A 23,858-nucleotide genomic window follows, 5' to 3' on the forward strand; every position below is an offset into this window, starting at 1 on the left:
GAGGGACAGGTTCGGCTCCTCCCGGCGGCCGTTCTACACAGGGGAGGGACACTCCCCACTGCTGGGGCGTCCCTCCTTCCCTGCAGGTCTCTATAGTCCTCCAGTTCCCGCTCTTTTATAGGAACGCCCTCTTCTCAGGCAGAGTTCACTCTGCTCTGGGACATCCTGCATTCTGCATCTCTGCTGAGGTGCTGCGACTGGGGGACCGGGCTTCGGGATCTGGAGGGTACACAACACCGCGCTCAGCGGTCTGGTAAGCCACAGCCGGTCTCCGGTTGTGGACCTCTGTATATTCTCCCTGGGGTTCATTCTCTGCAAAGCCCCCACTCCAGCAGCATGTCTCACACAAGGAGCAAGGCTCCAAAGCTTTATTCTGCATGCACTGCATGTAAGCTCCTGCTGCCTGAGCCGAGCATTTATCCACACTGTGATGGTTGCTCTAACTTGGCGGTGCCACAGCCTGGAGTCTCACCCCCAGTGGTCTCTCAGGCTGCTGCTGCACCTGTGATTGAACCCCCGGCCTGGGTAGAGTCCTTTTCTAGGTCCATATCCCAGTCATTTGCTGAGTCCATGGGGCTTTTGTCCAGGACTTTGATGAATATGCATCAGCCCCCCTCACAGGGTGCCTCTAATACTCTTGACAGAGGACTCCTATCCTCTGACCTCCGTCCATCGGAGCTCACGGAGGATTCATCATCTGATCCCAGACCCCGTCCTTCTAAGAGAAGGCGCAGGGTTTCCTCCCCCTCCCCATCCCACGGCTCTGTCTCAAGAGCTGACTCTCAAGATGAGGAGGATGCCCTTACTGGGGGCTCGGAGGCTATGTATCCCATCGATTTCTCTGAGGGTGACTCAGATCTTAGTGATTTGATTGCGTCTATTAATTCTGTGCTGGATCTCAATCCGCCAGTGTCAGAGGAGCAACTCTCTTTGGCAGAAAAACATCAGTTTACCTCGCCTAAGAGCGTGAAGAGTGTGTTCTTTAACCACTCCAGTTTTCAGACCGCTGTGACCAAACCCAGGGCCTGCCCTGACAAACGCTTTCCAAAGCGTGGTTCTGATGACCGGTTTCCATTTCCACCTGAGGTGGTCAAGGAGTGGTCTCACTCCCCAAAGGTAGACCCTCCGGTGTCTAGGCTCTCAGCCCGGACCGTTGTGTCGGTGGCTGACGGCACCTCACTTAAGGATTCCACTGACCGTCAGATTGACCTTCTGGCCAAATCTGTGTATGAAGCTGCGGGGGCCGCGTTTTCCCCGACTTTTGCAGCAGTGTGGGCTCTCAAAGCCATCTCTGCTTCTCTAGAGGAGATGCATTCCCTCACCAAGGAATCTATGCCTGAGATGGTTACCTTAACTGCTCAGGCTTCAGCTTTTTCATCCTATGCCATGTCTGCCATGCTAGAGGCTGCTCACCGCACTGCGGTGGCTTCAGCCAATTCTCTTGTTATCCGCAGGATTTTGTGGCTTCAAGAGTGGAAGGCAGATGCTTCTTCCAAGAAGTTTCTTGCTGGGCTCCCTTTTGCTGGTTCACGGCTGTTTGGTGAACAGCTGGATGAAATCATTAAAGAAGCTACTGGCGGGAAGAGTACTTCCATGCCACAAACCAAGACCAGGAAACCCGCCCAGGGTAGGAATCAATCGAGGTTTCGTTCCTTTCGTTCCTCCAACTGGTCATCCTCTAAGCCTTCCGCCTCGTCCGCTAACTCAGCCAAGGATCAGAAATCCAACTGGCGCCCAAAAGCGCGTCTGCAGAAGACCGCAGGAGGTTCTGCCACTAAGGCAGCTTCCTCATGACTCTCGGCCCGCTCCAGCCACGTCCTTAGTCGGTGGCAGGCTCTCCCACTTTGGCGACGCTTGGTTAAAGCAAGTCTCTGATCAGTGGGTGAGAGACATCATCTCCCACGGCTACAGGATAGAATTCTCTTCCAGCCCTCCAAACAGATTTTTTCTCTCAACTCCCCCCTGCTCCAAGGCCGCCGCCTTTTCGCAGGCCGTTGCGTCCTTGCAGGTAAACGGAGTGATTGTCCCAGTTCCCGCTCAGGAATGGTTCAGAGGTTTTTACTCAAATCTCTTCCTAGTTCCAAAACAGGACGGTACCTTCCGGCCCATCCTGGATCTCAAGCTTCTCAACAAGCATGTCCGGGTGCGGCATTTTTGCATGGAGTCTCTGCGATCAGTCATTGCCTCTATGACCCAAGGGGAGTTCCTGGCGTCCATCGACATCATAGATGCCTATCTACATGTGCCAATCGCAGTGTCACATCAGCGTTGGTTACGTTTTGTGATAGGAGTGGATCATTTCCAATTCGTGGCTCTCCCCTTCGGGTTAGCCACGGCCCCTCGGGTATTCACCAAGGTCATGGCGGCAGTGATTGCGGTCCTGCACCTCCAGGGGTTAACAGTGCTTCCTTATCTGGACGACCTTCTGGTCAAGGGTACATCCAGCGCAGACTGTCAGCGGAGTGTTTCGCTCACTCTCGCCACCCTAGCCCAATTCGGGTGGATTGTCAATCTTCCCAAATCCACTCTGACTCCGACCCAGAGTCTCACGTACCTAGGGATGCAGTTCGAGACGTTGCCGGCACTTGTGAAGTTGCCCTTAGACAAACAGCTGTCACTGGTTGGCGGTGCGCTCTCTCCTGAGGCCCCGCCGTTATACCCTCAGGCGTCTGATGCAGGTGCTGGGTCAAATGGTGGCCTCCATGGAGGCGGTTCCCTTTGCCCAGTTCCATCTGCGTCCTCTGCAGCTGGACATTCTCCGCTGTTGGGACAAGCGGCCTTCCTCCTTACAGAGGTTAGTGGCTCTGTCGCCACGGACCAGGAGCTCTCTTCAGTGGTGGCTTCGACACCTCTCCCTGTCCCAAGGGCGCTCCTTCCTGACTCTGTCCTGGGTGATTCTCACCACGGATGCCAGCCTATCCGGCTGGGGAGCGGTACATCTCCACCACAGAGCACAGGGCACTTGGACTCCGTCCGAGTCAGCCCTTTCAATCAATGTGCTGGAAACCAGATCTGTGCTTCTAGCTCTCCTAGCCTTTCACCACCTGTTGGCTGGCAGGCACATTCGAGTCCAGTCAGACAACGCGACAGCGGTTGCCTACATCAATCACCAAGGCGGGACACGCAGCCGCCTGGCAATGTTGGAGGTCCAACGCATTCTTCAATGGGCGGAGGACTCCAAGTCCACCATATCCGCAGTCCACATCCCTGGCGTAGGAAACTGGGAGGCAGATTATCTCAGCCGTCAATCCGTGGACGGTGGCGAGTGGTCCCTGCACCCGGCAGTGTTTCAGTCAATCTGCCTCAAGTGGGGCACTCCGGACGTGGACTTAATGGCATCCCGTCACAACAACAAGGTTCCGGCCTTCGCCGCGGACGCTCTGGTTCAAGACTGGTCCCAGTTTCGTCTGTCCTACGTGTTTCCCCCTCTAGCTCTCTTGCCCAGAGTCCTGCGCAAGATCAGAATGGAGGGCCGTCGAGTCATCCTCATTACACCGGACTGGCCCAGGCGAGCTTGGTATCCGGACCTGCTCCAACTGTCCGTGGAGATGCCGTGGCATCTTCCGGACCGTCCAGACCTGCTCTCGCAAGGTCCGTTTTTCCGCCCGAATTCTGCGGCACTCAAATTGATGGCGTGGCTCTTGAGTCCTGGATTTTGACGGCTTCTGGTATTCCTCCTGAAGTCATCTCCACTATGACTCGGGCCCGTAAGTCTTCCTCCGTCAAGATCTATCACAGGACTTGGAAAATTTTCCTGTCCTGGTGTCGCTCTTCCGGCCATTCTCCTTGGCCATTCTCGTTGCCGACCCTTCTGTCTTTTTTACAGTCCGGTCTGCAGCTAGGACTGTCCCTCAACTCTCTCAAGGGACAAGTCTCAGCTCTATCAGTGCTGTTCCAGCGGCGACTCGCCCGGCTGGCTCAGGTCCGCACCTTCATGCAAAGTGCGTCTCACATCATTCCGCCTTATCGGCGGCCCTTGGATCCCTGGGACCTTAAGTTGGTCCTCACGGTATTGCAGAAACCCCCTTTCGAGCCCCTTAGGGAGGTTTCTTTGTATCGTCTTTCTCAAAAGGTGGCCTTTCTAGTTGCCATAACTTCTCTCAGGAGAGTCTCTGATTTGGCTGCGCTCTCCTCGGAGTCACCTTTTTTGGTTTTTCACCAAGACAAGGTAGTTCTCCGTCCGACCCCGGACTTTCTTCCTAAGGTGGTCTCTCCCTTCCACCTTAACCAGGATATTTCCTTGCCTTCCTTCTGTCCGGCCCCTGTTCATCGCTTTGAGAAAGCGCTGCATACTCTAGATCTGGTGCGTGCTCTCCGGATCTATGTGTCTCGCACCGCTGCGCTTAGGCGGTGCACCTCTCCTTTTGTGCTAACCACAGGGCGGCGCAAGGGTCTCTCTGCTTCTAAGCCGACCTTGGCCCATTGGATTAGATCGACCATTTCGGACGCCTACCAGAGTACTCAGGTGCCTCCCCCGCCGGGGATCAAAGCACACTCGACCAGAGCTGTCGGTGCCTCTTGGGCTTTTAGGCACCAGGCTACGGCTCAACAAGTCTGTCAGGCTGCCACTTGGACTAGCCTGCATACCTTTTCGAAGCACTACCAAGTGCATGCTCATGCTTCGGCAGATGCGAGCTTGGACAGACGCATCCTTCAGGCGGCTGTCGCCCACTTGTGAAGTTAGGCTCCGCCTACTTCTTAGTTTTTTCTGTTTATTCCCACCCAGGGACAGCTTTGGAACGTCCCATGGTCTGGGTCTCCCAAAGGAACAATAAAGAAAAAGAGAATTTTGTTACTTACCGTAAATTCTTTTTCTTATAGTTCCGTATTGGGAGACCCAGCTCCCTCCCTGTTGCCTGTTGGCAATTTTCTTGTTCCGTTTGTTGTCGTGGACAGAGTCTCCGGTTGTTCCAGTTCTTGCTCGGTTCTACTTGTGGGTGGCTATTCTCCTTCAGCTTTTGCACTAAACTGGCTAGGACTGGCTACCAGGGGGTGTATAAGCTCAGAGGGAGGAGCTACACTTTTAAGTGTAGTACTTTGTGTGTCCTCCGGAGGCAGAAGCTAAACACCCATGGTCTGGGTCTCCCAATACGGAACTATAAGAAAAAGAATTTACGGTAAGTAACAAAATTCTCTTTTTTGTATTGATGAAACAGCCTTATGCGGGCATCACACGAGACGATCCATCGTGCGATGCATCGTCGAGGTCACACTTTTTGTGACGCACATCCGGTATCGTTTGCGACGTCGTTTCGTGTGACGCCTCCAAGCGACGCTGAACGTTCGCAAATCGGTTAAAAATCGTGAGTCGTGTACTCGTCGTTTATTTTTAAAATATCGTTTATTTTTTTGTGCTCTGGTTGTTCATCGTACCCGGGGCAGCACACATCGCACCGTGTGACACCCGGGAAAGATGAACACAGCTTTCCTGCGTCCCGCGGCACCCGCCGGCTATGCGGAAGGAAGGAGGTGGGTGGGATGTTTACGTCCCGCTCATCTCCGCCCCTCCGCTTCTATTGGCCGGCGGCTGTGTGACGTCGCTGTGATGCCGAACATCGCTCCTCCCCCTTCAGGAAGAGGATGTTCACCGCCCACAGCGAGGTCGCTCAGCAGGTAAGTACATGTGACGGGGGTTTAACGACTTTGTGCGACACGGGCAGCGATTTGCCCGTGACACACAAACAACGGGGGCGGGTACGATCGCTCGTGCGATCGCACGATAGATCGGACCGCGTGACGCCCGTATTAGGATGGGTCATCAATATCAGACCAACGACGGTTTGACACCTAAAACCCGTAGGATCTGCTGCTATAACTTCCACCCACTGACGGATGTAAACTTTGAATGGAGTCGGACCGCTTCAGCTTCGTGCAGTTTTTAGTGGCCCTTCTCGAGTGCTGCAGATCGACTCATATTGAAAAGAATTGGATATGATCTGCTGTACCCGGCGGCTGCCTCTACACGGTGCGCAGAGCTGAGCTGTTCTGGCTGCCGATGGAGGTAATAACAACTGATCAAGGTCGTAGCTGGGTTTTGGACCCTCACTGGTGTGATATTGATGACATATCCTAAGGGTTAGGTCTTCAATATCCAAATAATAATATAATAATAATATTTATTCATTTATATAGCGCTATAAATTCCACAGCGCTTTACACACATTATCAACGCTGTCCCCATTGGGGCTCACAATCTAAATTCCCTATCTGTATGCTTTTGGAGTGTGGGAGGAAACCCACGCAAACACGGGGAGAACATACAAACTCCTTGCATATGGTGTCCTTGGTGGGATTTGAACCCAGGACCCCAGCCCTGCAAGGCTGCCGTGCTAACCACTGAGCCACGGTGCATAGTGGACAACCCCTATAGTTCTCATATTTCTGTAATAGGCTGCAATTTTCAATCCACAGATCTGTCCCAGAAAATCCACAGCATATTTACTAAGTGAGAACGTAAGACAGCCCCTCTGCAGTCACATATTAAAATATACTAATTAGGAACATAAGAATTAAAGGGGTTGTCCAGTGAAAACAAGTTATCCTCTATACCCAGGATAGAGGATAACTTGTCGACCCCTGGAACCCGCACTGATCAGCAGAACAGTGCTCTTTAAAGGGAACCTGTCACCGGATGTTTATAATACTCACCTAACAGTCGGCGCGGAGCAGACTGGTCGGACGGGTGTCTCCGTTCTCCGGGTCTCGCACCTCCTCTTTCGGCCATCTTTGTCCTCCTTCTGAAGCTAGTGTGGATGACACGTTCTACGTCATCTACACTAGCCGACAGTGAGGTCTTGCGCAGGTGCAGTACAATACTTTGATCTGCCCTGCTCAAGGCAGATGAAAGTGCGCCTGCGCAGGACCTCACTGTGTAGAACACGTAGAACGCGTCATCCACACTAGCTTCAGAAGGAGTACAAAGATGGCCGAAGGAGGAGGCTCGGGACTCGGAGAATGGAGACGCCCATCCGACCAGTCTGCTCCGCGCCGACCATTAGGTATTACAAGCATCCAGTGATAGGTTCCCTTTAACCCCCCCATGGGGCAGCAGTGCGCGTGCTCAACCTGCACAGTAATCATTCTCTATGGGACTGCTCGGGCTACGCTTGGCTTTTTCCAGCAGCCCAATAGAGAATGAAAGGAGCGACACTTGGCCGTTCAATCTATCACTCCATTTTGTAACAGGAATATAAATTCCCAGTTCTGCCAATTAGAGCGGATCCCAGCAATCGAATTCTCACTGATCACCTATACAGCAGATTGGTCATAACTTGTTTTAATGGGACAAACCCTTTAAGGGTCACAACCTGATTGCTCACTGGTCTATTTCTGCAACTTGTGTGTAATAAATAATATACTCGGGCCCTCAATGTCCTGCAAACAACGGAAAATGAGCACAATGCGGAGCACGTCCACTAGATGGCGCCTCTCGCTGCCATTGGTTTTGTTGGAGAAGAAGCACCGATTGTTTCCATTTGTGGGGAATTGGTGCACGGAATGCCGTTGCCGGGATACCACAAACACTAAAGTGCCTGAAACTTGTGACATTCTGTGTACGGCAGCGACAGCCAGCACCTCTCCTGACGGGAAGGCTCCTCTCCTCCGGGCCTGTCACCTGTCTGTGACCGCTTTATTTCTGACTGTAAACCGTCATTGAAAATGTAATCATGTTGCATGTCACATGGTAAGTCTCAAAATGATTACAGGTAAATTTTACTTATTTACTCTGTTTTATATAAATGATCTGGTTTGTATCAATAGATTATGAACCTGGAAGCGGAGCTGACCGAGATGGCGGAGCAGCGGGAAATGAAAGAAGAGATGCTCGCATCAGCGCAAAAGGAGAGCGCGGACGTAAAAAGGCTGTCAGACGTGCAGCAGGTATATATGCGTTCAGCAGAGTATACGTATACTACCAAGCACAAGCGTGAAACATAATAGGCATTTTTCCAGATATAGTACAAAATTTGAAGGGAGTGCAACATCCAAACAGTGCAGAGCAACATTCAGAATCCAAACAGTGCAGTGCAACATTGAGAATCCAAACAGTGCAGTGCAACATTAAGAATCCAAACAGTGCAGTGCAACATTGAGAATCCAAACAGTGCAGTGCAATATTCAGAATCCAAACAGTGCAGAGCAACATTCAGAATCCAAACAGTGCAGTGCAACATTGAGAATCCAAACAGTGCAGTGCAACATTGAGAATCCAAACAGTGCAGTGCAACATTGAGAATCCAAACAGTGCAGTGCAACATTGAGAATCCAAACAGTGCAGTGCAACATTGAGAATCCAAACAGTGCAGTGCAATATTCAGAATCCAAACAGTGCAGTGCAACATTGAGAATCCAAACAGTGCAGTGCAATATTCAGAATCCAAACAGTGCAGTGCAACATTGAGAATCCAAACAGTGCAGTGCAATATTGAGAATCCAAACAGTGCAGTGATATATTCAGAATCCAAACAGTGCAGTGCAACTTTGAGAATCCAAACAGTGCAGTGCAACATTGAGAATCCAAACAGTGCAGTGCAATATTCAGAATCCAAACAGTGCAGTGCAACATTGAGAATCCAAACAGTGCAGTGCAATATTCAGAATCCAAACAGTGCAGTGATATATTCAGAATCCAAACAGTGCAGTGCAACATTGAGAATCCAAACAGTGCAGTGCAATATTCAGACTCCAAACAGTGCAGTGCAACATTGAGAATCCAAACAGTGCAGTGCAACATTGAGAATCCAAACAGTGCAGTGCAATATTGAGAATCCAAACAGTGCAGTGCAATATTCAGAATCCAAACAGTGCAGTGCAACATTGAGGATCCAAACAGTGCAGTGCAACATTCAGATCCAAACAGTGCAGTGCAACATTGAGAATCCAAACAGTGCAGTGCAATATTGAGAATCCAAACAGTGCAGTGCAACATTCAGATCCAAACAGTGCAGTGCAACATTGAGAATCCAAACAGTGCAGTGCAACATTGAGAATCCAAACAGTGCAGTGCAATATTCAGAATCCAAACAGTGCAGTGCAACATTGAGAATCCAAACAGTGCAGTGCAGCATTGAGAATCCAAACAGTGCAGTGCAACATTGAGAATCCAAACCGTGTGCAATAGATAGGTCCGAGCTGAGAAATCTTCAGGTCGAGTTCACACCTCCGCTTTTTCATCAGTCTGCTGTATCCGTTTTTCTTCCATTTGTTCATTTCTACCATCTGCATATCATCTGTTTTCCTCGTATGCAAAAATAAAACCATCAGTGAAAATCACAGTATCACTTCACTCAGATGACATCTGTGCACTGTCCATTTTTTTTTTTTACTGAGCCATTAACTTGAATGGGTGATTTTGATACACAGATCAGACCAATATAAACCATGTCTCCATTTTTTATGTGGACCGTCAGTGACCCCCTCCACCTCCATCCCTTCCAAAAATACAAATGAGAGCACACGCACCACAGACACCGAGATTCTTGGCCATTTCTGATGCTGGACATTATTTGCCTTGAACCGTTCCGCAGCTCAGGTCACAAAGTATTTGCCTAATCCCAGCGGCCTTCTTCTTTTCTGCTTCTCTTCTAAGTCGCTGCCTTTGCCAGCATTTACCGCACAAGGAGATCTAATTATTCCTATTGAAAGTGATGATAAAACTGAGAAACTGCCATTACCCTCCCTAATTATAAGCTATCAGCCACGTTACACTGGAGGACATGTACAGGGCAGGATCAGACATGATCACAGTTATATTCGCACACGCTGACACCTATACTCTCCAGAACGGCCGGTAATATTTCCTATCCTCTGTGAGTGCACAGTATGGGTCCTGTGCAGTTCTAGAAACATTCAGGATATTGGTTAGGTGACCGGCAATGTCTATGGCCTGTGTGTGATCAGACTTCTCTGTGATAGTGATCTATGGATCTTTGCTGGTGAGTTTTGATGCTGATAAAGATGGTTTTCTTCAATGCACTTCCCAAATCTGCCACTAGGGGTTGTGTCCGAAGTGCTGCCATTATACCGGGTAGAGTCTGTATTTTTTTAGTATTGTATTGTGACTGGTAGCAGTGGCTTTATAGAGAACACACCAACACTCAGCTTTAAGGCCCCGTCACACTAAGCAACATCGCTAGCAACATTGCTGCTAACGAACAACTTTTGTGACGTTGCTAGCGATGTTGCTGTGTGTGACATCCAGCAACAACCTGGCCCCTGCTGTGAGGTCGTTGGTTGTTGCTGAATGTCCTGGGCCATTTTTTAGTTGTTGCTGTCCCGCTGTGAAGCACAGATCGCTGTGTGTGACAGCGAGACAGCAACAACTAAATGTGCAGGCAGCAGGAGCCGGCTTCTGCGGAGGCTGGTAACCAATGTAAACATCGGGTAACCAAGAAGCCCTGTCCTTGGTTACCCGATATTTACCTTTGATACCAGCCTCCGCTGCTCTCACTGCCTGTGCTGCCGGCTCCTGCTGTGTGCACATGTAGCTACAGCACACATCGGGAAATTAACCCCATGTGAGCTGTAACTAGGAGAGCAGGGAGCCAGCGCTAAGCAGTGTGCGCTGCTCCCTGCTCTGTGCACATGTAGCTGCAGCACACATCGGGTAATTAACCTGATGTGTGCTGTAACTAGGAGAGCAGGGAGCCAGCGCTTAGCAGTGTGCGCTGCTCCCTGCTCTGTGCACATGTAGCTGCAGCACACATCGGGTAATTAACCCGATGTGTGCTGTAACTAGGAGAGCAAGGAGCCAGCGCTAAGCATTGTGCGCTGCTCCCTGCTCTGTGCACATTTAGCTGCAGCACACATCGGGTAATTAACCCGATGTGTGCTGTAACTAGGAGAGCAGGGAGCCAGCGCTCAGTGTGCGCTGCTCCCTGCTCTCTGCACGTGTAGCTCCGTGCGGTGGTAACCAAGGTAAATATCGGGTTGGTTACCCGATATTTACCTTAGTTACCAAGCGCAGCAGCTTCCACGCGGCGCTGGGGGCTTGTCACTGGTTGCTGGTGAGCTCACCAGCAACTTGTGTAGCCACGCTCCAGCGATCCCTGCCAGCTCAGGTTGCTGGTGGGATCGCTGGAGCGTCGCAGTGTGACATCTCACCAGCAACCTCCTAGCAACTTACCAGCGATCCCTATCGTTGTTGGGATCGCTGGTAAGTTGCTTAGTGTGACTGGACCTTTAGGGAGACTTAAGACAAGTCTGGGATCAGAAGGTCACAACACCTTATTGCTCACAAATCCACTACTTGTATTTGAGTGAAATCTACATGCTTTTAGTGTTAAAGGGATTATGGACTCTTTCTTATCTGGCTGTCCTTTGAAGCTTTAATCCCAGGTGCAGGTTTTTGTGACCACCCCCCTTCCCTATAAAAAGTCATTCGTCTTACCATCTGACACCAGTGATAGAATCTTCATTCTTATGCTGACCACTTTGTAAGGAGCCAGTCTCTGGAAGAAGCTGAGGAGTCGTGACAGTTGTGACTGTGCTGTTTAGCTGCATTGGAGGAGCTTGGAGTGTTTTCCTTTTGTGTCTGTTTTCCCATTATCTGTCTTCCCATTATTTTATATTTTCCCCTTGTCTGTCTCCCTTCTTTTATGTTTTATTATTGCAGTGGTGAGACTATCGTACTCTCACCAGCCTTCTCACTAGCCAGGGTGAGTTCAAGGCAAGTGAGGGCCTAGACACGTGACAAGGGGACGTACCCGTATGGGGACGCTAAAGAGTGCAGGGATCAGCCTCTGATGAGTGACAGGAGGTGACCCCGCTCCCTAGCGCCAAGGCCCACCATTGTATTGTGTACCCTATGTGTTGCGGCGCTCGCCGGGGCTTCCCTTATACCTGACGTAACCCCAGTAGGCGAGTGTTCAGTCAAAAACTCATCTAATCATCTAATGTGTATGGGGCTTAAGTTTTTCAATTTCCCTAGAGCGCCACCACAGGACAAATAAGGCATAACATTGTCCCTATATTACATTGTTATATAGGACATGGCTGCTTCTCCGGAGTCTCTCTGTAACCGCTCTCTACTTTGAATCCTGAACAGACCTATCTAGTAACTACGGATTCCTTAACCGCATCTATGAAAATCAGTTTTGTAAACTGGGCAATGCCTTTCGTGCGTCCCACCACTTTCACCAAAAAATTGTTATATTGCAGAACTCTTCAGTATAATCATAATTATAAATCGTTCTATTAGGCTGCTTTCACACATCATTTTTTTGCCATGAGGCACGATCCGGCGAAAAAACTGGTCCGTCACATCAGTTTTTTCCATGTGTTCCTTCCGTTTTTTGACGGATCCATTGTGATACTGAACATGCTCAGTTTTAAAAACCGGATCAGTCATTGGATTCCATCATATGCTGGATGACAACGGATCCAGCGCCCATAGGCTTCCATTATACAACATTCCGGATGGCGCCGGATCCGGCATGGTCCGTTTTTTTGCCGTTGTCAAAAAACGTTCCATGCTGCGTCCTTTCCCGGCAGCCGGACGAAGAAATTTCTCCGGGTCCATGCAACGCAAGGCCATCCGGCGCTAATACAAGTCTATGGGGAATAAAACGGATCCGACGCCGGATCTGTCTTATCCGCAATTCGCCGGATTGTGCCTGACGGCGAAAAACTGATGTGTGAAAGCAGCCTTAGTGACTTATGCTGATACCCCACAGCACGGACCGGCCAAAGTGTATACTGCGAGCAGCTAATCAGCAGGACCATAACTTAATAAGCAGGACCATCACTGTTAGTCACGGTCTTCAGTGAGCGAGCGAGCGCTGTACGAACCTAGGACGCTTGCTTCGGCACCGACAATACTGTCCAGTTTATTATAGCCCGCAGCTTCAGCTCCTGTAGACCCCAGTAGAGAACAATGCATGTAAATACTAACACCTTGGAAATGATTGGAACTGGGGGACCTAAATTCCACAGGTGAGACCTCTACCGATCAAGCATATCTTGTGAATAATTTTTTTATTAATTCTCCTTTATTAGGATCTGGAAGTTTTGAAAATAAAACTAAAGGAAATGAACAAGAACTTGAAGAGCAAAGAACAAGAAAATCACAACTTACGTGTGAAAAATGAGCAACTGGGGAGAGAGAAGTATCTTTTAGAGAATAAGGTGATTATGAATGTCTTGAACCTGATAGATTGGGAAATCTGTCAGGTCACTAATTAATAAAAGGGCTTGTCCTGTTAGAGGCCTGGTCCCGTAACTACCTCTCCGTTTATTTCCATGGGACTGATAGGGATTCCAAAATTGCCTGTGTGAATGGAGCTGTAGTCTGCATGCACGACCACCAATTTATTCACCTCTATGGGGATTTATGGGGGTCCCACTTGTAAATAGAGTGATTGTGTACATACGTGGCAGCCGTTCCATTAACCTAGGGGACTTTAGGACCTCCGTTCTCAGGACTGGTGACGTTGTTGTATATACTAAAATGTATTTAGCGGGAAAACCTTTTGTAAATTGTCTCCCATTTATATAGTTTGAATTTTTTATGGTGGGAAAAAATCAAAATGTTTATTTATTTGTGGGGGGGGGGGGGGGGGAAGGGGTGTCACGCTAGGTACTGGGAAGTTCCAAGCAAGTGGCAAAAGGTAAGGGAAGGCAACCCCTGCGTCTAGGGACCCTGACCAAACCTGCTGCACCCTGGGGTCCCTCACCACACTAGATAGCTTTCGCACCTATGCGCCGAGCCGTATACTTGACCATAGTGTCCCTAGTGCTGGGCCCTAAATAGGGAACGCATGGGATGAGCTCTTCGTCAACTTCACTAAACGCGAAAGGAAGACACAAGGAGGACACACAGGGGAGAGTATATGAACTACTTATCTACAGATGAAACAGGCAGGAGTTCAGCAAAGCTTCAGCAACGATACTATAGATGAGAGCAAGCCACCTGCTTGCAACCAGAGCTAGAATGAACTGCAAAAATTTCACCAGCACTAGTCCACAGAAGAAGGGAGTATTTAAGCACCAAGAGAATACTCATGATCAGCAGCTGGGTGGAAGTCGAGCTCCTGCTGGGTCCAAATGGGTGAAAGATAAAAATCCAGCAGGAAAGCTACCTATACCAATGAATACTGACAGCAGGAACAATAGAAAGTTTTGTGCAGTCAAACGCTGTGACCTTCTATTGCCAGAAACCACATGACTGTCTGACAGGGGGTCAGATTACTGGGATCAAAATAGGAGACTAGTGCATTCAGTCTGTAGAGGAGAGGTGGCTACACAAGCATGGTTACTCTCCACTGTCTTTTCAGGCAATACGGAAACACTCATGTGGAAGCCTCGGTTCCTTCCCCATTTCCCATAGTGTATAATAAAGAGCCCCATTCTATGCCTAGAGACCCCTCTGCTGTGCAAATGTGGGACACCAGAGACTGAGTCAACCATTTTAATCCGTATTCATATTGTGGCACAAGGGGACAACCTGTGGAATCCTCTTTAGTTCTGGTCAGATGGTCCCAAGTTAGGAAATCAGAGTGGCAACCAACATCTCTGCTATATTGTTGTCACCGAGCCTTTTTCGGAGTCTCAGCCCAGTTCTGTTAATGGTCTGTATAATCACGGCATTGACTATGTTGTGTATAATATCAATGTTTCTTAGGTATCAGAGCTTCAAGGTCAATGTGAAAAGATGCAGATAAATGACCAGAAATCCTCGGGTGACATGAAACAAACGTACCAACAATTACAGGACAAGATCAAGACTCTGGAAATGGAGCGAGAAGCTGTGAGGTATATGCACATCTAGAATATTAGCTGGGATTTATCTACTCACTATCATTGGAGGCCAACACTATGAACAGCTCGGGGCGGTTGGATGTCACTAGGGTAAAACGGTAAATGTGAAGGCCACGTGTCCTCCACACAACTCGCCATACACATTCGGGAAAAGTTGAGTTCAGACAATTATTTTACGCGGGGAACAGGAGAACGAAGGATCAGGGTTGGATTTTAACATGCCCTATCCAATTCCTGCTGCTGTTAAGGGAAACTAGATGTAGAAACTTGTCATTCAAGATAAATGTGAATAGTGGTCTTTTATTGAGAAGAACTTGTAGCACCAGCACAAGCACACACATTTCGATCAAAGACCTTCATCAGTGTGCGTGCAGAGGGTCCTCAGAAGGTGTAGCAAGTGGCGTAGTCAGGTATGACGCGGTGTCCACCGCTGTCTATGTGGCAATGGAGGTCTTTGACCAAAACGTCTGTGCCTATGCTGGTCCTACAAGTTCTTCTCAATAAAAGACCACTATTCACATTTATCTTGAGTGCCAAGTTTCTACATCTACTTGAGACGGTTTTGGACCCTACTTGAGTACCACCCCAGAAGTGCCATGTGTATCAACTCATTAAGGGAAACTAGACTGGAAGAATATAATTCCCTCTCCCCAAATAATTTACTCTGACCATGGTGGAATTAGGAAAAATGATTATGGTTGGCTTTATGCTCTCAGCCGAAGAATTTGTGCCTTTTATGACCCTGAAAACTCCACATAATTGGAGGATTCCAGATGAATGAATTGGGCGACTGTTCTCTTATTACAATTATTCTGTCTTCATATTCACAGCTCCGCACTCCCCGAGCACAAGAAGAAATGTGAAATTCTCCAAAGACAGCTCAACGAGGAGATGGAGGAAGTCAGGAGCCTGCGAGAGGAGAACCTGCAGCTCAGACAGGAGGTGACGACGGCCCGGCAAGATCTGCAGTCCAGAAGAGAGGACACTTCACGACTGAGGCAGCAAGTTTCCAGATTGGAAGATCAAGTGTCCAAACCACCAAATGTTATAAATGGAGCAGAGGTAAAATTGTCCTGGGTATTTTTTTATTTATTTATTTTTTTTTAAATCATATAATTTTTTATTAAACAATTTTGGTTCAAAGAAAATATGCATACATGCAAGTATGCAAAACAGTCCCCATCCCACCCCCACCCCACCCTCCATACAAATAATTCCCCTACCCAACTCAGGAAACAATATACTACATGTACATTTATATATACACAGTCATATGAAAAAGTTTGGACACCCCTATTAATGTGAACCTTTTTTCTTTATAACAATTTGGGTTTTTGCAGCAGCTATTTCAGTTTCATATATCTAATAACTGATGGACTGAGTAATATTTCTGGATTGAAATGAGGTTTATTGTACTAACAGAAAATGTGCAATCTGCATTTAAACAAAATTTGACCGGTGCATAAGTATGGGCACCTCAACATAAAAGTGACATTAATATTTTGTAGATCCTCCTTTTGCAAAAAATAGCAGCCTCTAGTCGCTTCCTGTAGCTTTTAATGAGTTCCTGGATCCTGGATGAAGGTATATTTGACCATTCCTGTTTACAAAACAATTCCAGTTTAGTTAAGTTTGATGGTTGCCGAGCATGGATCGCACGCTTCACATCATCCCACAGATGTTCAATGATATTCAGGTCTGGGGACTGGGATGGCCATTCCAGAACATTGTAATTGTTCCTCTGCATGAATGCCTGAGTAGATTTGGAGCGGTGTTTTGGATCATTGTCTTGCTGAAATATCCATCCCCTGCGTAACTTCAACTTCATCACTGATTCTTGCACATTATTGTCAAGAATCTGCTGATACTGAGTTGAATCCATGCGACCCTCAACTTTAACAAGATTCCCGGTGCCGGCATTGGCCACACAGCCCCAAAGCATGATGGAACCTCCACCAAATTTTACTGTGGGTAGCAAGTACTTTTCTTGGAATGCCGTGTTTTTTTGCCTCCATGCATAACGCCTTTTTATATGACCAAACAACTCAATCTTTGTTTCATCAGTCCACAGGACCTTCTTCCAAAATGTAACTGGCTTGTCCAAATGTGCTTTTGCATACCTCAGGCGACTCTGTTTTGCAGAAACGGCTTCTTTCGCATCACTCTCCCATACAGCTTCTCCTTGTGCAACGTGCGCTGTATTGTTGACTGATGCACATTGACACCATCTACAGCAAGATGATGCTGCAGGTCTTTGGAGGTGGTCTGTGGATTGTCTGTTCTCACCATTCTTCTTCTCTGCCTTTCTGATATTATTCTTGGCCTGCCACTTCTGGGCTTAACAAGAACTGTACCTGTGTTCTTCCATTTCCTTACTATGTTCCTCACAGTGGAAACTGACAGTTTAAATCTCTGAGACAACTTTTTGTATCCTTCCCCTGAACAACTATGTTGAATAATCTTTGTTTTCAGATCATTTGAGAGTTGTTTTGAGGAGCCCATGATGCCACTCTTCATAGGAGATTCAAATAGGAGAACAACTTGCAAGTGGCCACCTTAAATACCTTTTCTTATGATTGGATACACCTGCCTATGAAGTTCAAAGCTCAATGAGGTTACAAAACCAATTTAGTGCTTTAGTAAGTCAGTAAAAAGTAGTTAGGAGTGTTCAAATCAAGAAATTGATAAGGGTGCCCATACTTTTGCACCGGTCAAATTTTGTTTAAATGCGGATTGCACATTTTCTGTTAGTACAATAAACCTCATTTCAATCCAGAAATATAACTGCGTCCATCAGTTATTAGATATATGAAACTGAAATAGGTGCTGCAAAAACCCAAATTGTTATAAAGAAAAAGGTTAACATTAGTGTTGAGCGAGTATGCTTGTCACTACTCGGTACTCGCACGAGTATCACTGTACTCGGGCTACTCGGCGGGGACCGAGTAATTTCACGATACTCGTGCTGTACTCGTGGTCTTCATGTTGGCGCTCTTTTTAGAGCCAGCCCTTATGCAGGGATTGGCTGGCAGACCGCAATGCCACAGCCCTGTTACTTGTGGAATTGCAGTGATTGGCCGGCCCTCACAGAATGACCGTGCCTTTAGCCCGACACTTCCCCGCTCGGCTACGGCCCCTCCCGCACTCCACTCCGCGTGTATATATATATGCACGCTTACACACACACGCACGTTTTTTTTTTAAATTTACAGTTTTATGGTTTCTACATGCTGCCGGTGGTCATTTCACAAAAATACTCGGGTCTCCCATAGGATAACATTGGGCTCGTTGCTCGGGCCGAGTACACGAGTATCTTGGGATGCTCGGCCCGAGCCTCGAGCACCCGAGCTTTTTAGCACTCGCTCATCACTAGTTAACATTAATAGGGGTGCCCAGACTTTTTCATATGACTGTATATAATAAATATATATATATATATATATATATATATATATATATATATATATATATATATATATGTATGTATGTATGTATGTGTGTATATATATATATATATTATATATATATATATGTATATATATATATATATATATATGTGTGTATATATATATATATATATATTATATATATATATATGTATATATATATATATATATATATATATATATATATGTATGTACATACACAGTGGAACCTTGGATTAAGAGTAACTTGGTTTGAGGTAGTTTTGAAAGACAAGCGAAGCTTTCTAAAAATTTGTAACTTGGTTTAAGAGTAATGCTTTGCAATAAGAGCAAATATTCACTGTGCACACTTCCGGTTCTGTCCTTTCACCAGGCTCTGACCAGCTCTGAAGGTAAATTTCTATACATATGTACTGTATACTTGTACACAGTATACCATTGTACAGTACAGCACCATGGAATCAATGGTGCTTTATAAATAAATTATTAATAATAATACTAATAATAATAATAATAATAATAATAATAATAATAATAAATACAGTACAATATATACTATACAGCATGTCTATCACTTTGCATTTGTGGATACAGTATTGTACTTTCTTATTGATAACCAGTGCAGCACATTGATTGTATTGTACCTCCCGTACACCAACAATTCTATTGTAAGCTAACGTAAAGTTTAATCTGTCTTATATGCTTTTACTGTACTGCACAGTATTTTGTATTCGTGTACTGTAATAGTTTTATATGAATACAATATTTTTGGTTGTGGAACGAATTATTTGTGTTCCAATTATTTCCTATGAGAAAATTCACTTTCATATAAGAGTAACTTGGTTTAAGAGCGCACTCCTGGTGTGAGTGTATTATTTACTTTTTCAATCAATTCTTTGGTATCTGAGGCCCTACTGTTTTTCAATATAGTACTATGACCTTCCATGCTTGGTATAGAATACGCGCGATAGCTGTCTTATCGCTCTCTTGGATAGGGATTTCCGCAGTGTATCCAAGAACACACATCGGGGGTCCGTAATCTGTATGACAATTATACACCGAGTCGATGAGGTCAAGCACACCCGTTCAATATCTTCTCAGGCCCAGACAATTCAACATTAGATGGATCAAATCTGCGTCAGCAACTCCAACAGCATGAGTCAAGGCTAGCCCCTATTTTGAATAGAAATATTGGGGTCTTATATATACCCTGTTTTCAACTGGTCTAATGTCCATTCCTTGTGTTCTTTAGCCCAAACAAGTCTCTTCTGCTTGTTGCCTGTCCTTAGCAGTGGTTTCCTAGCAGCTATTTCTTTGTCGCTCCATTGGGAGACCCAGACAATTGGGTGTATAGCTTCTGCCTCCGGAGACCACACAAAGTATTACACTCAAAAGTGTAACCCCTCCCCTCTGCCTATACACCCTCCCGTGCATCACGGGCTCCTCAGTTTTATGCTTTGTGTGGAAGGAGGCACACATCCACTCACACATCTCCATTTTAGTCAGCAGCAGCTGCTGATTGTATCGGTTGGAAGAAAAGAGGGCCCCTACGGGGCCCCCGGCATGCTCCCTTCTCACCCCACTAAGTCGGCGGTGCTGTTAAGGTTGAGGTACCCATTGCGGGTACGACGGCCGGAGCCTCATGCCGTGTTTCCTTCTCCATCCCTGAGGGCTCTGGTAGAAGTGGGATCCGAAGCGGTCATCCAGATTCTGGGACCGTGCTCCCTCTGCAGCCCCTGAGGGAATCTGCTGGACAGGAGCTTATCTATCCTCAGGGACAGGGCCCTGCATCCACGAGGTACTCTGTGTCCCCATGGGGACTGTGTATGGAGCGCCTGGTTTCCGGACGCCGCAATTGACTGCTGAATTGTGAAGACCGGGGACTACCGCGCCGACTGTGCCTGCTTGTCGGCCGCGGTATTAAATTTAGTCCCCGGCTTCATCGCGGCCTAGTGGCAAAACTCCCGCCCCCGGGCCTGTCTATCAGAGATAGGGGCGGGACAGCCGACCTGACGTCGGATGTGAGGGCCGGGGCATCCTGTATGCTCCCTCCCCCCTCACTGATCACTGTGGGGACCCCAGATTCCCGCACTTTTCCTAACGCCGCCCCTGGCTTCACTCCTCCCCTGAGAGCTCCGGCAGCCATTTTTAGGACATTCTGCCGGTGGAGAATCACAGAGAACAGCTCTGCAGCTCTGGGAGACCAAGGCAGGGAATCTGGAGCACACACACCCCGCTTTTTAGCGGTCGGTAAGCCGCACCGGTCACTCGGTGTTGGTCCCCTTGGGTGCCGGTATAAATACTTATTTCTGTTCGGCCGGGCTGTATACCCTTTTTTCTATATACCCTCAGTGATCACGCTCCTAGGACATAACAGCATGTCGGCCACAAGGAGCAAGGGCACTAAAGCACAGGGTTTTTTTGCGACATGTACCTCTTGTAGGGCCATGTTACCTGCGGGTTCCACGTACCCTCACTGTGAGCAATGCTCGACCCCTGTTACGCTTGCTCAGCCGGAGCCTCGGTCACTAGTGGGACCCTCGGCTCAGGCAGACCCCCCTGCTCCCCCTGTCCAGGTGGCAGCGACAGAGCTTGCAGTTTTTGCTGAAAAGCTCTCAGAGTCACTCTCACAATCCATGGCTCAGTCTATGGACAAATGGTCTGCCAAGTTGCTGGAAGCCCTGCAGTCCAGACCGGTCCTTACACAGGCCCCGGACCCTGTTAGGTCGGCGCCTCCAGGTCTCTCTCGGTACACCCCGGCCGGGGTGGGCCCTAGGTCTCACGTGGAGGACTCCTCCACGGACCACAGTCCCAGACCAGCTAAGCGGGCTCGCTTGGAATCTTCCCCGACTTCCTCACGCTGCTCGGGTTCCCAGCTTGAGGACTCTCTGGAGGATGAGGCGGAGGTTGCAGCTCAGGGCTCGGACCCTGATGTTGCTCTCAATCTTGATACACCTGAAGGGGACGCCTTAGTAAATGATCTTATCTCGTCCATCAATCAGGTGTTGGATCTATCTCCCCCGTCTCCACCTATAGAGGAGTCGGCCTCTCAGCAGGAGAAACACCAGTTTCGTTTTCCCAAACGTACACGGAGTGCATTTTTTGATCACTCTAACTTCAGGGATGCCATCCAGAAGCCCAGAGCGGTTCCGGACAAGCGCTTTACTAAGCGCCTTACTGACACACGTTACCCCTTCCCCGCTGACGTAGTTAAGGGTTGGGCTCAATGTCCTAAGGTGGATCCCCCAGTCTCCAGATTGGCGGCTAGATCTGTGGTTTCGGTTGCAGATGGCTCATCACTAAAAGATGCCACTGACAGGCAGATAGAACTCCTGGTGAAATCCATCTATGAGGCCACGGGAGCGTCTTTTGCCCCGGCTTTTGCAGCCGTGTGGGCACTCCAAGCGATCTCAGCTTGTCTGGCTGAGATTAATGCGGTCACACTTACGTCTGCCCCGCAGGTTGCATCTTTAACCTCTCAGGCGTCGGCGTTTTCTTCCTACGCCATGAACGCAGTCCTAGACTCTGCTAGCCGTACAGCGGTGGCATCCGCTAATTCTGTTGCAGTCCGCAGGGCCATGTGGCTGCGCGAATGGAAGGCAGACTCGGCTTCCAAGAGGTTCTTAACCGGTTTGCCGTTTTCTGGCGAGAGATTGTTTGGCGAACGATTGGACGAGATTATTAAGGAATCCAAGGGAAAGGACTCCTCCTTACCCCAGTCCAAACCTAAGAGACCTCAGCAACGAAAAATACAATCGAGGTTTCGGTCCTTTCGTCCCTCCGCCAAGCCACAGTCCTCTTCGTCCAATAGACAGGACAAAGGCCAGAGGAACTCCCATGCGTAGCGGTCTAAGTCACGCCCCCAAAAGACCGCCGGAGGCACTGCTTCCAAGGCGGCCTCCTCATGACTCACGGCATCCCCGAACCGCATCCTCGGTCGGTGGCAGGCTCTCCCGCTTTCGCGACGCCTGGTGGCCACATGTTCAAGACCGATGGGTGAGAGACATCCTGTCTCACGGTTACAGGATAGAGTTCAGCTCTCGTCCTCCGACTCGTTTCTTCAGAACCTCCCCGCCCCCCGCGCGAGCAGACGCACTTTTTCAAGCAGTGGACGCTCTGAAAAAAGAAGGAGTCGTGACCCCCGTTCCCACTCAGGAACAGGGTCGCGGTTTTTACTCCAACTTATTCGTGGTGCCAAAGAAAGACGGATCATTCCGTCCCATTCTGGACCTCAAATTGCTCAACAAACACGTGAGCACCAGACGATTCCGGATGGAATCTCTCCGCTCGGTCATCGCCTCGATGTCACAAGGAGACTTCCTCGCATCGATCGACATCAAGCATGCCTATCTCCATGTGCCGATCGCACCAGAACATCAACGCTTTTTGCGTTTCGCCATCGGGGACGAACACCTTCAGTTCGTGGCATTGCCCTTCGGCCTGGCGACAGCCCCACGGGTTTTCACCAAAGTCATGGCATCCGTTGTGGCGGTCCTGCATTCTCAGGGGCACTCGGTGATTCCCTACTTAGACGATCTCCTAGTCAGGGCACCTTCTCGGGCGGCGTGTCAACACAGCCTTACCGTCGCTCTGGAGACCCTCCAGCAGTTCGGGTGGCTCATCAACTTCCCAAAATCCAAGTTGACACCGACCCAATCTCTGACCTATCTAGGGATGGAGTTTCATACACAGTCAGCGGTAGTCAAGCTACCACTAGACAAACAGCTGTCACTGCAGGCAGGGTTGCAATCTCTGATTCAGACTCAGTCACACCCCTTGAGACGCCTCATGCACTTCCTGGGGAAGATGGTGGCAGCGATGGAAGCAGTGCCCTTCGCGCAATTCCATCTGCGCCCGCTCCAGTGGGACATTCTCCACAAATGGGACAGGAAGTCGAACTCTCTCGACAGGAACGTCTCTCTTTCCCTTGCAACAAAGACGTCTCTTCAGTGGTGGCTGCTTCCCACTTCTCTATCACAGGGAAAATCCTTCCTGCCCCCAACCTGGGCTGTGGTCACCACGGACGCGAGCCTGTCAGGGTGGGGAGCGGTGTTCCTCCATCACAGGGCTCAGGGAACCTGGACTCCGATAGAGTCTTCCCTTCAGATCAATGTCCTAGAGATAAGGGCAGTGTATCTGGCCCTATTGGCTTTCCAGCAGTTGCTGGAGGGCAGGCAGATCCGTATCCAGTCGGACAACGCCACTGCCGTCGCATACATCAACCACCAAGGCGGCACGCGGAGTCGTCAAGCCTTCCAAGAAGTCCAGCGGATTCTGCAGTGGGTGGAAGCCACAGCATCCACCATCTCCGCAGTTCACATACCGGGCGTAGAAAACTGGGAAGCAGAGTTTCTCAGTCGTCAGGGCATGGATGCGGGGGAATGGTCCCTGCACCCAGAAGTGTTTCGAGAGATCTGTCGCCGCTGGGGAACGCCGGACGTCGATCTCATGGCGTCACGGCACAACAACAAGGTCCCGGCCTTCATGGCACGATCTCAAGATCACAGAGCTCTGGCGGCGGACGCATTAGTTCAGGATTGGTCGCAGTTTCGACTGCCTTATGTATTTCCTCCTCTGGCAATGCTGCCCAGAGTACTACGCAAGATCAGGTCCGACTGCCGTCGCGCCATTCTCGTCGCTCCAGACTGGCCGAGGCGGTCATGGTACCCGGATCTG

At 48.8% G+C, this 23,858-nt stretch overlaps 1 protein-coding gene across 5 annotated transcripts in view; it reads left to right on the plus strand.

The window, feature by feature from the left end:
* CCDC30 (coiled-coil domain containing 30) overlaps positions 1–23,858 on the plus strand; it is a 195,804-nt gene that overhangs the window by 113,757 nt on the left and 58,189 nt on the right. For all 5 annotated transcript variants that reach the window (XM_075327804.1, XM_075327803.1, XM_075327805.1 and 2 more), the window contains 4 exons: positions 7,762–7,881; positions 12,997–13,125; positions 14,621–14,751; positions 15,588–15,819. In XM_075327804.1, coding sequence (XP_075183919.1) covers positions 7,762–7,881; positions 12,997–13,125; positions 14,621–14,751; positions 15,588–15,819 — 612 coding nt within the window. The remainder of the gene's footprint in view (positions 1–7,761; positions 7,882–12,996; positions 13,126–14,620; positions 14,752–15,587; positions 15,820–23,858) is intronic.

The sequence above is a fragment of the Anomaloglossus baeobatrachus genome, chromosome 11, assembly GCF_048569485.1.
Source record: "Anomaloglossus baeobatrachus isolate aAnoBae1 chromosome 11, aAnoBae1.hap1, whole genome shotgun sequence".
Lineage (NCBI taxonomy): Eukaryota > Metazoa > Chordata > Amphibia > Anura > Aromobatidae > Anomaloglossus > Anomaloglossus baeobatrachus.